This window comes from Poecilia formosa, unplaced genomic scaffold, assembly GCF_000485575.1.
Source record: "Poecilia formosa unplaced genomic scaffold, Poecilia_formosa-5.1.2 Scaffold304, whole genome shotgun sequence".
Lineage (NCBI taxonomy): Eukaryota > Metazoa > Chordata > Actinopteri > Cyprinodontiformes > Poeciliidae > Poecilia > Poecilia formosa.
In genome coordinates, this window is record NW_006800243.1 from 734,395 (window position 1) to 746,525 (window position 12,131).

The window sequence follows — 12,131 nt, forward strand, 5'->3', positions numbered from 1 at the left end:
TGCCCAAGTCTAGTTTTCCAGAGCTACCATCTGCAGCTTTAGATGCATTCCTTCTCTAACACACCTGGACCATTGACCTGGACCTCTACAGAACTGAATGAGGGAAGTCAACCTTTTGTCTGGGGTGTTTTAGCAGGGATGCACTCCTGATTTGTATCGTCAATGTGGCCCATTGAGGGTGGCCAATATGCTGAAGTGGCCCTCAGTGAAACTGAGTTTGACACCCCTGGTTTAAATAGAAAGACCTTGTTATCAAGGGTTCAGAAATAGAAATACAAAAACCTTTTCGCCCATTTCTTTCTGTTGTCTGAAATTCTTGATAATCTTAAAACAAGTAAATATAGAAATATTACAAGAAACTAAAACTGCTACATTTCCTATTAAAGTAATCTGCTAATATGTTTATTGCCCCTTTTGAAATAAAGATAAGGTTTTTGCACACCTCTGTAACGATGGTCGACTGGTAGACTTCTTTGCTGTACATCCATCCATCCAGACACGTCTCCAGGGGAATTTCACTGACATTCACATCCACATTTGGGATAATGTTCATTTGAGAGTAGTTCCTGACTGTTTCCAGGTTAAGCCTCCAGCACGAGCTGCGCTTTGTGACGCCATCGACTGTTTCCAGTGGGACTGACACATTCCTCCACATCTCACTGATGCTGATATTCTCAGGGATGCGGCATTCATGAGGCGGGGTATCTCCTACAAAAACGATGTAGACGCCAACAAATCCATTTGGAATTATGCTGATGGAAAGAGCTAAAAAAATCCTCATCTGAAAGCGTCCCCAGGATCCCAGGAAAGAGGTGATGGTGTCATAGTCCCTGACCTTTGGGGTATCCATTCTCTTAACAGACTGCACAAAAACACAAGCAGATGTTTGGTTCATTCAGCTGTTATCTTCTTGAGATTTTTGAAAAATGTAAAGTGTGGGTCAAATTTAAATGCCAACTTTAGCTATTGGTAGAATCCAGCAGCATATTGATAATAATTGATATCACGGCGATGGTTGGAGGTTTGTCAGCAATTTACCAATTGTGGTCGCCATTTGGCTCGAAGTAAAAGTTGAACCTCCGCCAACACAAATGGTGTTTTGTAGAAATCTACTGCGTAAGCAACCTGTGATGTAACATCGGTGTGCGCATGCGCCTGCCACATGGTAGGACATTGTTAGGTAGCACAGATAGTCATAACACCGAGGTTCATCTATTCCAGGGGTGTCCAAAGTCAGTCCTGGAGGCCCGGCATCCTGCATGTTTTAGTTCTCTCCCTGGTGGTAGTAACAATCTTTTCAGCTTGTCAATGTTCTCCTTAGGTCTCTAATGAGCCATCATTTGATCCAAGTGCGTTAAACCACCTGGATAATATATATATGCTGGGGGTGGGGGGGCACATAAAATGACATGGCGGGCCACATGTGGCCCGCGGGCCTTGAGTTTGACACGTGTTTAAAAAGAAGACAGTCTAAGTAGATTAGCTTATCTTTCTTATTTTTTGCAGGAGTCATGGCAATAGATTGTAGTCCTAATATATTTAGGAAGATCCCAGAGAGGTCAGATAAGTTTGTTATGCTTATAATAGTCACTGGATTAGAGATAGAAATGTTGAAATGTCTATCCACAAGAACTTCCCTGGGTTCAAATTATAAATGTCTGACATATTAGCCCCCAAAATAATACTTGTGCATGTGTGTGTGCAGAAATGTGAGCTGCTGCAGTCAGTCATGTTAACGAGCTGATGCACAGCAGGGATGTTAGCTTCACATCAGCTCTTCAGAGGAACCAACCGCGTGTGTTAAACAGGCTCTCTCAAAGCAATGCAAAAAGCAGACATTTATTCAGAATTATTATTCACTGTTAGATAATTTACTGCATGTTCACTGAGTGCATAGAGATCAGTTTAGCTGTGTCAGCCCAACTCTTTTCATTCAAAAGTAACCATTTCTTAGACCGAAGGGGCTTGACTGACCAGACATGTGGTATGTGGTGAAGAAGAAAAAAAAGCATAACTTACCAAGTTTGGGTTGCAGTGGGGCAATGTGCTGTAGATAATGCATTAGTGGAGGTAAGAATCCTCCGGTCAACAACTGATATAACTGCTCTGGTGGAAAGTTGTTGGTTCCGTCTGTAAGCATAAATACCAAGGAAGAACCAACTCTCTCTGTCTACAGCTGCCAGAATCATGGAGCATTCAAAGCTAAATTTACACGTGTCGCTTTCCCCCAATGACCAGACCTGATGGGATGTAAATCGTCTCAACACTTTTTTTCTACTGCTCTCTAAGATGAACTCAGTCCGAAAACAATAAACCAGAATTTTGATTTGTTGTTGTCAGTATTTTTAAAATTGATTGGATTAATGAACCATGACTTCCATGAAACATAAGATGAGACACAAAGATTTATTTCTCTGCCACTGTTTAAAATGGGAAAAACAAGAGAGCATAGCACTGAGCTGTAAGGCGGCAGATCTTAATTTCAAAGTGTATATCTGCAACATTTTTCTGACTTGCAATTCAAAATTTTGACAACTTTTTGTAAATTATAAGGTGATTTTTTTTTTTTAGAAATCTGGTTTCCAGTGCAATTATTAAAGAGTGTTTCCTTTATGCTCTAAGACCAAGAAGGAGGAAACAAAACTGTCTTGCCAGTTTGAAGTATTTCCTCGTCCATCCCTTTTTTACTGATAAGAAATAAAGTTGGATGTTGTGATATTTCCCTTGCAGATTTTAACTCTTTGAATTTTGAAGCATAAAAAACCATTAAAATGCCAAGTATGAATAATTATTATGTCACAGAACAAATGACTTAGCGAAGAAGTTTGTGCTTTTCTTCAAGTATCAAGGTGTAGAATGTTGTAAGGACACAGGAAGATTGCAGTTTGACAGGCTTTAAATAATTTTAATGTTCAAAAGTTAGTACTTGGATGTCCTCTGCTTCATAATTCAGACACAAACCCAACTTTGCAACCCAAAACACTTTGAGACATGACCTCTGAACCCTGTCACAATAGCTGGATGTGCACTCTTCATCTGGCCCGTGAAATCAGGAAAATACAATTTTTCTGTCAATATGAAGCAAAACATGTTTGACATTTAAGTTACAAGGAAATAAGTAAATAAAAGAATCAGCAGTTGTGAGGACAAACTTTTACTCCCCTCTCTCAACTGTCATAATGATGTTGCATATTAAAAATATATAATACAACTAAGAAAGGGCAACTATGTCAACAGAAAGACCAACGCAGTATATATATGTAGAACTATAACTTGGTTTCTTTAGATTGGGGAATGTTCTCTTTCTCCATAGTTTCATCTTCCACCTCTTTTCTTCTCCTGTTTGAATAAAAACAGTAAGAGCAAATTAGAAAACATTACCTTTCTTCCTCATTAAAATCATTACGTTTTGAACAATACAAGTAGCAGTTTAATAGATTTGGTTCCATACTAATACGACTTAAAACTGCTTTTTTTAGACAATGTAAACAGTTGTGGACTCACCCGCAGATCTGCTGCATTTGAGGTAAAGCCTCTGGCAGCGCTCTCCCAAACGTCTCTGGCAGCATGAAGCAGACAATCCCACCACAAATGGCTAAGGCACCCATCACAATGTAAGGGAGCGCCTTGTAGTATTTCCCTGCAAATTAAGGAAGATAAACATTCTGTGACAGGGCAAAGAAACTTTTAGTACAAATTTTATGCCGACAGTTTTTCAAAGTCTTATGGTAACTGACCCAATTCATTCATGATAACTGCCATGGAAACATTTTGCTTTATGTTATTGAGTCAAAAGTTATTATTTAATAAAAAGTCATAATATATTCAAATCAATCAGTCACATTTTATTTGTATAGCACATTTCAGCAGCAAGGCATTTCAAAGTGTTTTACATAATTAAATAAAAACAGCATGTGAGAAAGAGATTTAAAAACTATAATTAAAACGTAAACAGTGAGAAAGAGAAATAAAAAGCTGTAGAACTTTAGTTGAGACGCCGTTAACTGGGACTCCAACCCTTTGGACTTTAGTCAAAACGTCGTTTGACAAGGACTCTAACCTTTTAGATATTAATATTGCTAATATTGCAAATAACACGTTCTAACTTGGACTTACCAGTAATTTATCTCATATCTGAAATAAATATTTGAACAAGCAGAGCATGTTGAAGCTTATTGTAATTNAATACAAAAACATGTGGTGCAGTTCACTCAAATCTACAATTAGGAGATTGTAGATTCAGAATCAGATTCCAGTATCCATTTAAATTATGTTGCTTGCATCAATCAGGGTAGAAGTGCAAAATATATCACAATCCTTCACATTAACAGTTAAATTCAAGCACAGAAGACCAAAAAGCTCAAAGAAACCAGTGGTGATCCTGATGATTTAACAGCATAGATTAAAATTAGTATAATAATATTAAACATTTTTAATTACATTCAGTTTTTTTTCAGCCCTAAACCAGAAATATGTTTCATAAGACTTTAATGGAGAGCACTGTATAGTACAGCGTGTCAACATGATGCTGCTGCAGGAACTGACTGCAACACAGGGGAAGACGAGGCAGCTGACATAAGTCTGGTTAAACTGAAACATCAGAACGGTTGCTTTACACAGACATTGTGCTGGAAAATCCATACTGTATGGGAAAGACTGCACAGGTGGATTATTGCTGCAAACAAGACAAAACGCAGACCACCCAAAATCTCAAAGAACTCCAAAGTGAGGTACAGGGGCCTTCTTCAGATCTGTGAAGAGTTTGCTCAGAAACTGCAGCGGTAGGTGCGAGGGTTTCTGGACTTCGTGAGGCCAGGACTTCTGGACATGTGCAAGAAGGGCAGCAATATGGCTGCAGATTATTTTCTCACTCCACGCTCACTGCAGGCTGCTTAGGACAGCTGGAAAGAGCAGCTTTCAATGCTATGACTAATATCATGATGACAGCAAAGCATCCTGAAGCTTTTCATGAGTTGGGCTGAGTTCAGGGGAGTGGGATCACTTACAATGTATCCACTATTAATATAAACTGAGATCAAAAGTAATCCAAGAGCAGAGATCCAAAAGCACCATCATAATAAACAGTTTTATTAAGAAAGGCAAAAGTCTCTCTGGGATCAGCCACAAAACTCCCCCGATTGTAATCATTAAAGCAGTTTGTTAGAGCTTGATCTAGTTCTTAAAAGGTTTCAAAGTTTTTGAAGTGGCAAATTTCAGTATACCACCGAAACACCCAACGAAAAAAAAAAATATATATATATCAAAAGCAGTAAAGTTAGAAATGTCTTTGTGAAATAGATGCAATACAAGATCTAGTGGCTTATTAGGTTTAGATTGTGCAACTTTACTGGGACAAAATTGAGACGAAAACCAAAACACATGTTCATATTATAAAATTATGAATACGTCACTAATTCATGGTGTTTTATTCCAGCTTCAACCCAAGATACTGAATATGACTATTTATTGCTTATGTCTCACACCAACTCAATTTACAAAGTAAAAAATAAAACACAAGCGGTCACTCAGAAATTCACGTCACCAACGAAGTAGTTTGGCGCCATCAAGTGGTCATTTCTGATACATTATGCCCATAAAAAGCCTTTCCTTTCCTTATATGAACTACTAAAAAGAATTTTGAAATTGAACAGAATGAGTAATATTTATGCATTTTAAGTTGCTTACGTATTAAACTAATATTATTTTTACTATCCGTCATCAGAGCGATTTCGCAAAATGCAACCAGAAAACTAAACGATAAAAAATAGGATGGGTAAAAACACTGAACAGCAATACCCGTTCCATATTATACTGAAACTATATTTGTGTGTAACAAAAAGAAGATGGCTTTGTATGTTATAAAATGTCATCAAGGAAAAAAGCATCAAGACAGCTGAGGAAAAACAAATGATAGCATCATCATCATCTTCATCATCGTTGAGAGTAGCAGCTGTAGCCACACAAATTCTATTAGAAATATAAAACTTACCTTAAATCCACCACATCCTTCGGTTTTAGTGAATTAAAATCCATCCAAGCCACAGAGCCTCGGCAAAGCGAACAAAGATTCAGGCCGTTGAAGAAAACCAGTCGGTTTCACTTTTACTTTGGGCCCCAATTTAATCTGCAGTTGCTTTAAATTTCCAGCAGCTGTGTCGTGTCGATCAGCCCAGCAGATCCAAGCCAATTATAATCCAACACGACGAAATGCCAACATCTACAGCTTAGTAGAGATGATTTTAAAAAGAAAAAGAAAATCCATGAAGAGAGTATTTAAAAGGTCTTTCCACAGCCGATGCTGTGCATCGTGTTGGAGCTGAAGTGAAAGTGAAATGACGGCGGTCTTTCCACGGTAACAAGTGACGCCTTCCACTGAAATACCCTGATAAATGTCACACAAAGAAAATGTCTGCAAGGTTCTCCACAGCTGAACAAAGTCCAGTTTTTATAGCAAAAAAAAAAACAAAAAAAAAAACCAACAACAAACAAACAAAAAAAACACCTAAAATGTGGACGCCGCTCGCTGAGATATTTACCATCTAAAGTGGAAATGTATATATTTTTAATCTGTGGGGCAAAGGACAAAATATACTAGCTTATTATAAGAATAAATGTTATTTATCCATACTAAATGTATTTTTTAATTAAATGGAGAAGTAACACAATAAAAAATCTTTATTAAAACCCAGTCACTTTTACATCAAATCTTTATACAAAATTGATTCTGCCTGGAGTTTGTGATAAACCAACCCATATGTGTTAAATTAAGGTCTATAGTACCTAGAATTGAGCATGTTTTAAAAGATAATCAACTGGAAGTGTGGTGTTAATTTATTTTCTGTCACTTAAAAACATCTCCATTTTCTTTTGCTAAATAGATCAAGTTTGGTCATTTAAATGTGAACATCAGTTTTCAAGTTTTGGACGATTTGAACATATACACATGCTTTTGTCTAATCTGTTTTAGTGTAGTTCTGATTATCAACACTAATATTCTGCTTTAAGGTTAACCTTCTCTCCACTTTAAAGTCATTTGCAGCTCCTAACACATTTTCTCCATCAATCTTCCATCAACTCAAATTCACTTCTGGTGAGGAAAATCATCAGGATGCTGCGGCTGCTGACTGTGTGCCAACGGTGGAAACGATGTGTTCACAGGGATGTGCAGTATTCATTTTACAGCTCCTGCATTTGGATTAAGGTCCAAAAGTTCATTTAAGTCCAAATTTGTCCAAAAGATTTTCTCCATCTTCTCCGTGTTCTTTATTTATTCAAAAAATGAGAATAATTGTCCCAATGAGTCCTGTTTTCTGTTAAGCCCACATTTCGTTGGTCTGATGTAATATTCAAATTTTGAATGTTGTGTTTTAGCTGTCAGCAGAAATAAAGGTGTTAAAAATATAAAATATAATGTGTTTCACTTGGTTACTGAAATAAATGGACTTTTCAGTAACACTCTAAGATTATTGAATTGGTCTGAACGTGGCTTGTTTCAAACTTTAAACTGGACTTCTTAAAGTTTCTGTTTTTCATTCTTTCATAAAGGCCAAATGTGGAAAATGAACAACTAATTATTGTTGCTGTCATGGATTCTCTCAGCTCAGCTGCTGATCTTAGAGAAAACAAACCTTGCTTTAAACTTATATTTCATTTACTAATTAGATGACTGCTGAGGGCAATTGGTTGCACTGGATTTCATTTAGGGGCATCAAAGTAAAGACGGTGAATGCAATGCATGACTAGTTGTCAGATTTTTATTTCTTACACAATTTGAAGACAATTTGTATCATTTTACTGCTTATTAAGTGTTAGTCTGTTCATAAAATCATAAGAAAGTAATGACATAAAAAATAATAAAATACCTTCTGAAAATTTCAATCAGTTCTTTTCAGTCAGTCTTTAAAATAAGCCCAACAAATAAATGAACTCTTTGGCAGATGCAGCAGATTTGTAATAACATCTACCCACTACATCTATGTGTTCTCTTCATGTTCTGCTTCCTTTTTCTTATTCACACAGTTCCTGTTTGAACAAAGGAACAAAAATATCAGGAAAAACAATTCTGCACAAATGCTCATTGATAAAATTAACTATCATCCTAAATACACAGAATCAGAACAAAGATGACTAAGCAGAATGAAGATGACCTTTTACCAAAAATAAGTGTAACTTTTTAGATAATTGCAAACAACTCACCCACGTAGCTGTTGCATGTCTGACAGTGCCTCTGGTAAGGCTTTTCCATGAGTTTCTGGCAGCATGAAGCAGAAACCAGAACCACAGACGGCCATGACACCCATCACTATGTATGGAAGGGCCCTGAAGTAAAACCCTGTGACAAAAGGGTTTTAATTTAACCGAGCCAGCGCTGATTTAATATCTACTGAGAGAAACATCACATACTTTCTAAAACAAACAAAATGCTTGTTTGTTTAGTGAATAAGAAAAAACATGAGACATTACAGTAACTCTCACTGGCATCAAAGAAAAAAAAGAATGAAAGTATTTGTATCTTAAAAAGTTGTGACAGATTTCACAAATCCGTTCTACACTTACCCAGATAAATGATGAATGGGGAGATGATGGTTCCGATCCGTGCGGCTGTGGAGCAACATCCCATGGCTGTATTCCTGATTACGGTCGGGAAGAGCTCCGCTGTGAAGGCGTACAAAACACAGAAGGCCGACGTGATGCCGAATTTTCCCACCATCTCCAGCAGCACAGACACAGCGGGTAAATCTGAGGCCACCAAACCGGACAAAAGAATCAGATCAACTGATCCAGTTTAAAAATAGACTGTCCTGCAAACTGAAACCACCTTTAATGTGCTCTTTGACAAAAATTAGTTATTTTAATCAATTTACATAAAAAAACCTGTACATAGATTTTCATGTAATGTGTGAGAAAGGGGAAAAAATAATTTAATTACAGATTAAAATAATGATTATGATAAGCTTCAAGTTTAGACACACATTTAAATACAACTTCTGTTGCTCCAATCTTACAAAAACACCCAAAATGCAAAATTAACAAGTTTTATTCAAGTATGCCATAAGATTCTGATTTAAAGCAAAGTAAAATGTAAGATGTGCCACTGCAAGAGTTTGCTTATTTAATGCATATTTACAAAACTCATTGTTTAATTTCATGCAACGTCTAGACGATGCTGCAGTTTTACTGCAGGGCTCAATAATCCCACTGAAGTTATTCCCTAGATGGATGGATGGATCTTATCCAGACACTCAGTTTAAAACTTCTTGAATAAGTGAACATCTTTTAAATCAGTTGTTTAAATTCTCACCCAATTCTTTGCAGGAATAAACCTGTTCAGATAATGGATGGATGAATATCTTTAATATTGTGAAAAATATGATTTTTCTATTTGCTTCTTTGTTCTGATTTGTGTATTTCTGAACTTGGGTCTTGACTTGAGCTTTGGGACTTTTCAATTCCTCAGACAGGTGAATAAATGAACACAGATTGTCCACATTTTATTTAGAATCAGCAGCTTTTCTCATCTTTGTTCTTTGCTTTGCAAAATACTTTTTCTTTACAAGGGAAAAGAAAATAGTCTTAGAAGAAATCTACTCATAAAACAAAATACTATCTTCAAAAATTCACATTTATGGAAGCATAATTTAAAGCATTGAATAATTTCCACTGCTTATTTTTGCATCACATTTCATACAAACTGTAACTACAAATAAATGTCAAATATTTTACTGTTTCTTATGGTTGCTTGTAAGTATAGTAAATTAAATTTGGTTCCTACCATCCAACACATGCGTACACCCGAGTCTGGTTTTTAAAAGTTTTATAATTAGGAACTATAAAACATGATGTACATGTTGTACATGATGTACAGCGGCTCTATTCCGCTGCGGCCGGAATAGAGCCGACTGTGTGGATCTTACCTATCGGAATGAGGTTAACACAAATGATCATAATGCCTCCAAGTAAGAGTGAGGCAGACTGACAGAGGCGCCTGGAGGAGAAACGCAGCAGCAACAGGACAATGATGTACGCTGGAACCTCTGTAGCAGCAGACAGGAAGCAGTTCAGGTACGGGTTGCCGTGCAGGTTGGAAGTGTTGAGGATTAAAGCAAAGTAGTTCATGGCGACGATCATCCTGCCAAACAATTCAGGACAAATCTTCAGTACAAGTGATACTAATAATATAATTATACTGCACACATACCACAAGCTTGAAGAAAGCAACGCTGTGGTGAAAATGTTGCAGCTTTTCAGAAGGACCAAAATGCTGAATTTCTTGTCTCGCATCACCAAAATTTTTTCAATCTGTGACAAAAGAAATACCAAAACAAAGGCAGGTCAGACATAGCAAGAAAAAACAGGCTCCCATAAAAAATATGTTGTGGGAACTTTTGCAACTACACAAAATGAGATGATATTAATACAATATTAAAGTACAGACTTTCAAACATACCTCTGGTTGTGTAAAAATGGCGTCTGGAGCCTCGACTTTATTCAGCTTCGCTGCATCTTTAAGAATGGCTTCAGCTTCGGCTGCTCTCCCCTGAGACTGCAGCCAGCGAGGAGACTCTGGGATAAACCTGCTCATAGAAAAACATTTCAACTGCATGGAGTTTAAACTACTTTAAAGATTAACAAACTCGGCTATAACCTCATTTATGTATTCCAAACAAACGCATGAACATCTTTAAACAGAAACAAGCAGGTTCTAAACTTGAAGATATTTTGATTTTTTTATTAAATTGCTGCCACAGTGCAGCTTAAACTAATCTTGTGGGACGTCATGTTGACGTATGTCTGTTACCTTTGGGATGTTGGGCAGTATTCTGTTTAATTAGAATCAGGTACATTAATTTTAATTTTTTTTTGCCATATTTTAGAACTGAGTGAGGATGAAGGTTAGCGTTTTATACAAAGTGCCCCCAAGTCATCAAATAATTATTTCTCCAGGTATTAAAGCTCCTGTCCATAGCAGATAAATGCCAACTTAAAATTTAACATAATTAAGTTTCTAAAATTCTGCTGCTCTAACATTTGGAGTACAGCAGGTCCCAGAAGTCACAATCCAGTTAATTAATTTGCAATTTCTCTTTTAAACTTGGCTAATTAGTTACCTTTTAGTAGAGACAAAGAAAAAACTGTTATAATGACAACCTTCTGCACAAAGATGGCCTGAAAAAGTATTTTAAATCAACATTAAAAAAACATTGCAAACTAAAGGCTAGCATGTATATATTTTCTTACCACCACAGAGGGACGTAGATGAGGCCAGAGGCAGCCATGGCGATCAGCAGCAGCCGCCATTCACGGAGAAAGAAGGCCACTACAGGCATCGCCATGTAGCCCAACGCTGAGCTCATGAATACTCCGAGTGAGCAGAAAACCACTCTGGTTTTGGGGCTCAGAACTTCAGCTCCTGTTGGTGAATGCCATATTTTTATATGTGTTTATGGAGAACTGTTGAATAGTGTCATATTCTGAGAAACGTGGGAACTTTTGTTGTACCCAATAAGGCCTGGGAGGTCAGATAGGATAAAAAAAACAAACAAACATAATAAATAACTATGTATATGTAAATAACCAATATTATCAAGTTCACTTTAAAAACACATACCCAGAACAAATGCAATGACATAGTTGGAGTATCCCCCAGCACCAACTATAAAGAAAATTAGGAGAAAGACCTCCCAGCTCGGAGAGAAGATCTGTGCTGTTAGCCCCACAGTTTGAACAGCCATCATGACAAACAGGATGGGCTTCCTTCCAAACCTGTGCAAGACATACATTTGATTTGACTCCATGTGTTCCTTACTGAGAAATTAAACTGATTGGGGAAGTATATCGATACGCAGCTCATACCTGTCAGATAGCTGGCCTGAGAACAGAACTCCGAACAGAACTCCGATGTAATGAATGGAGGTAGTCAGTGGGTTTTTGTATTGATTCTCACACACCAAGTTCCACTGAAAAATCAGTTACATTGTCTTAAAGCGCAAGTATGTAACTTTGAAAATAACATAAAATTAATATATATATATATATATATATATATTAGATAGTTTATGGTTTGTTTATGTATTTTGTACATTTAACATGTCTTCCAGTTCCAGTGTTAAATGTTCTTAGTTCAATGGTCT

General features: G+C 36.9%; 1 protein-coding gene across 4 annotated transcripts in view; it reads right to left on the reverse strand.

The window, feature by feature from the left end:
* Positions 1-2,876: 2,876 nt before the first annotated feature.
* The window catches only part of slc22a4 (solute carrier family 22 member 4), an 18,909-nt gene continuing 9,654 nt past the window's right edge, over positions 2,877-12,131 (reverse strand). For 2 of the 4 annotated variants that reach the window (XM_016660950.1, XM_007572585.2), the window contains 2 exons: positions 3,505-3,640; positions 2,877-3,339 (listed from right to left, as the gene is read on the reverse strand). In XM_016660950.1, the coding sequence (XP_016516436.1) occupies positions 3,267-3,339; positions 3,505-3,640 (209 nt within the window). In that variant the 3' untranslated portion in view covers positions 2,877-3,266. Of the gene's footprint in view, positions 3,340-3,504; positions 3,641-7,742; positions 8,023-8,196; positions 8,333-8,556; positions 8,740-9,914; positions 10,130-10,198; positions 10,300-10,447; positions 10,575-11,238; positions 11,411-11,608; positions 11,764-11,853; positions 11,958-12,131 lie in introns of those variants that run through there. The other 2 variants (XM_016660951.1, XM_016660952.1) reach the window with 2 other exon arrangements.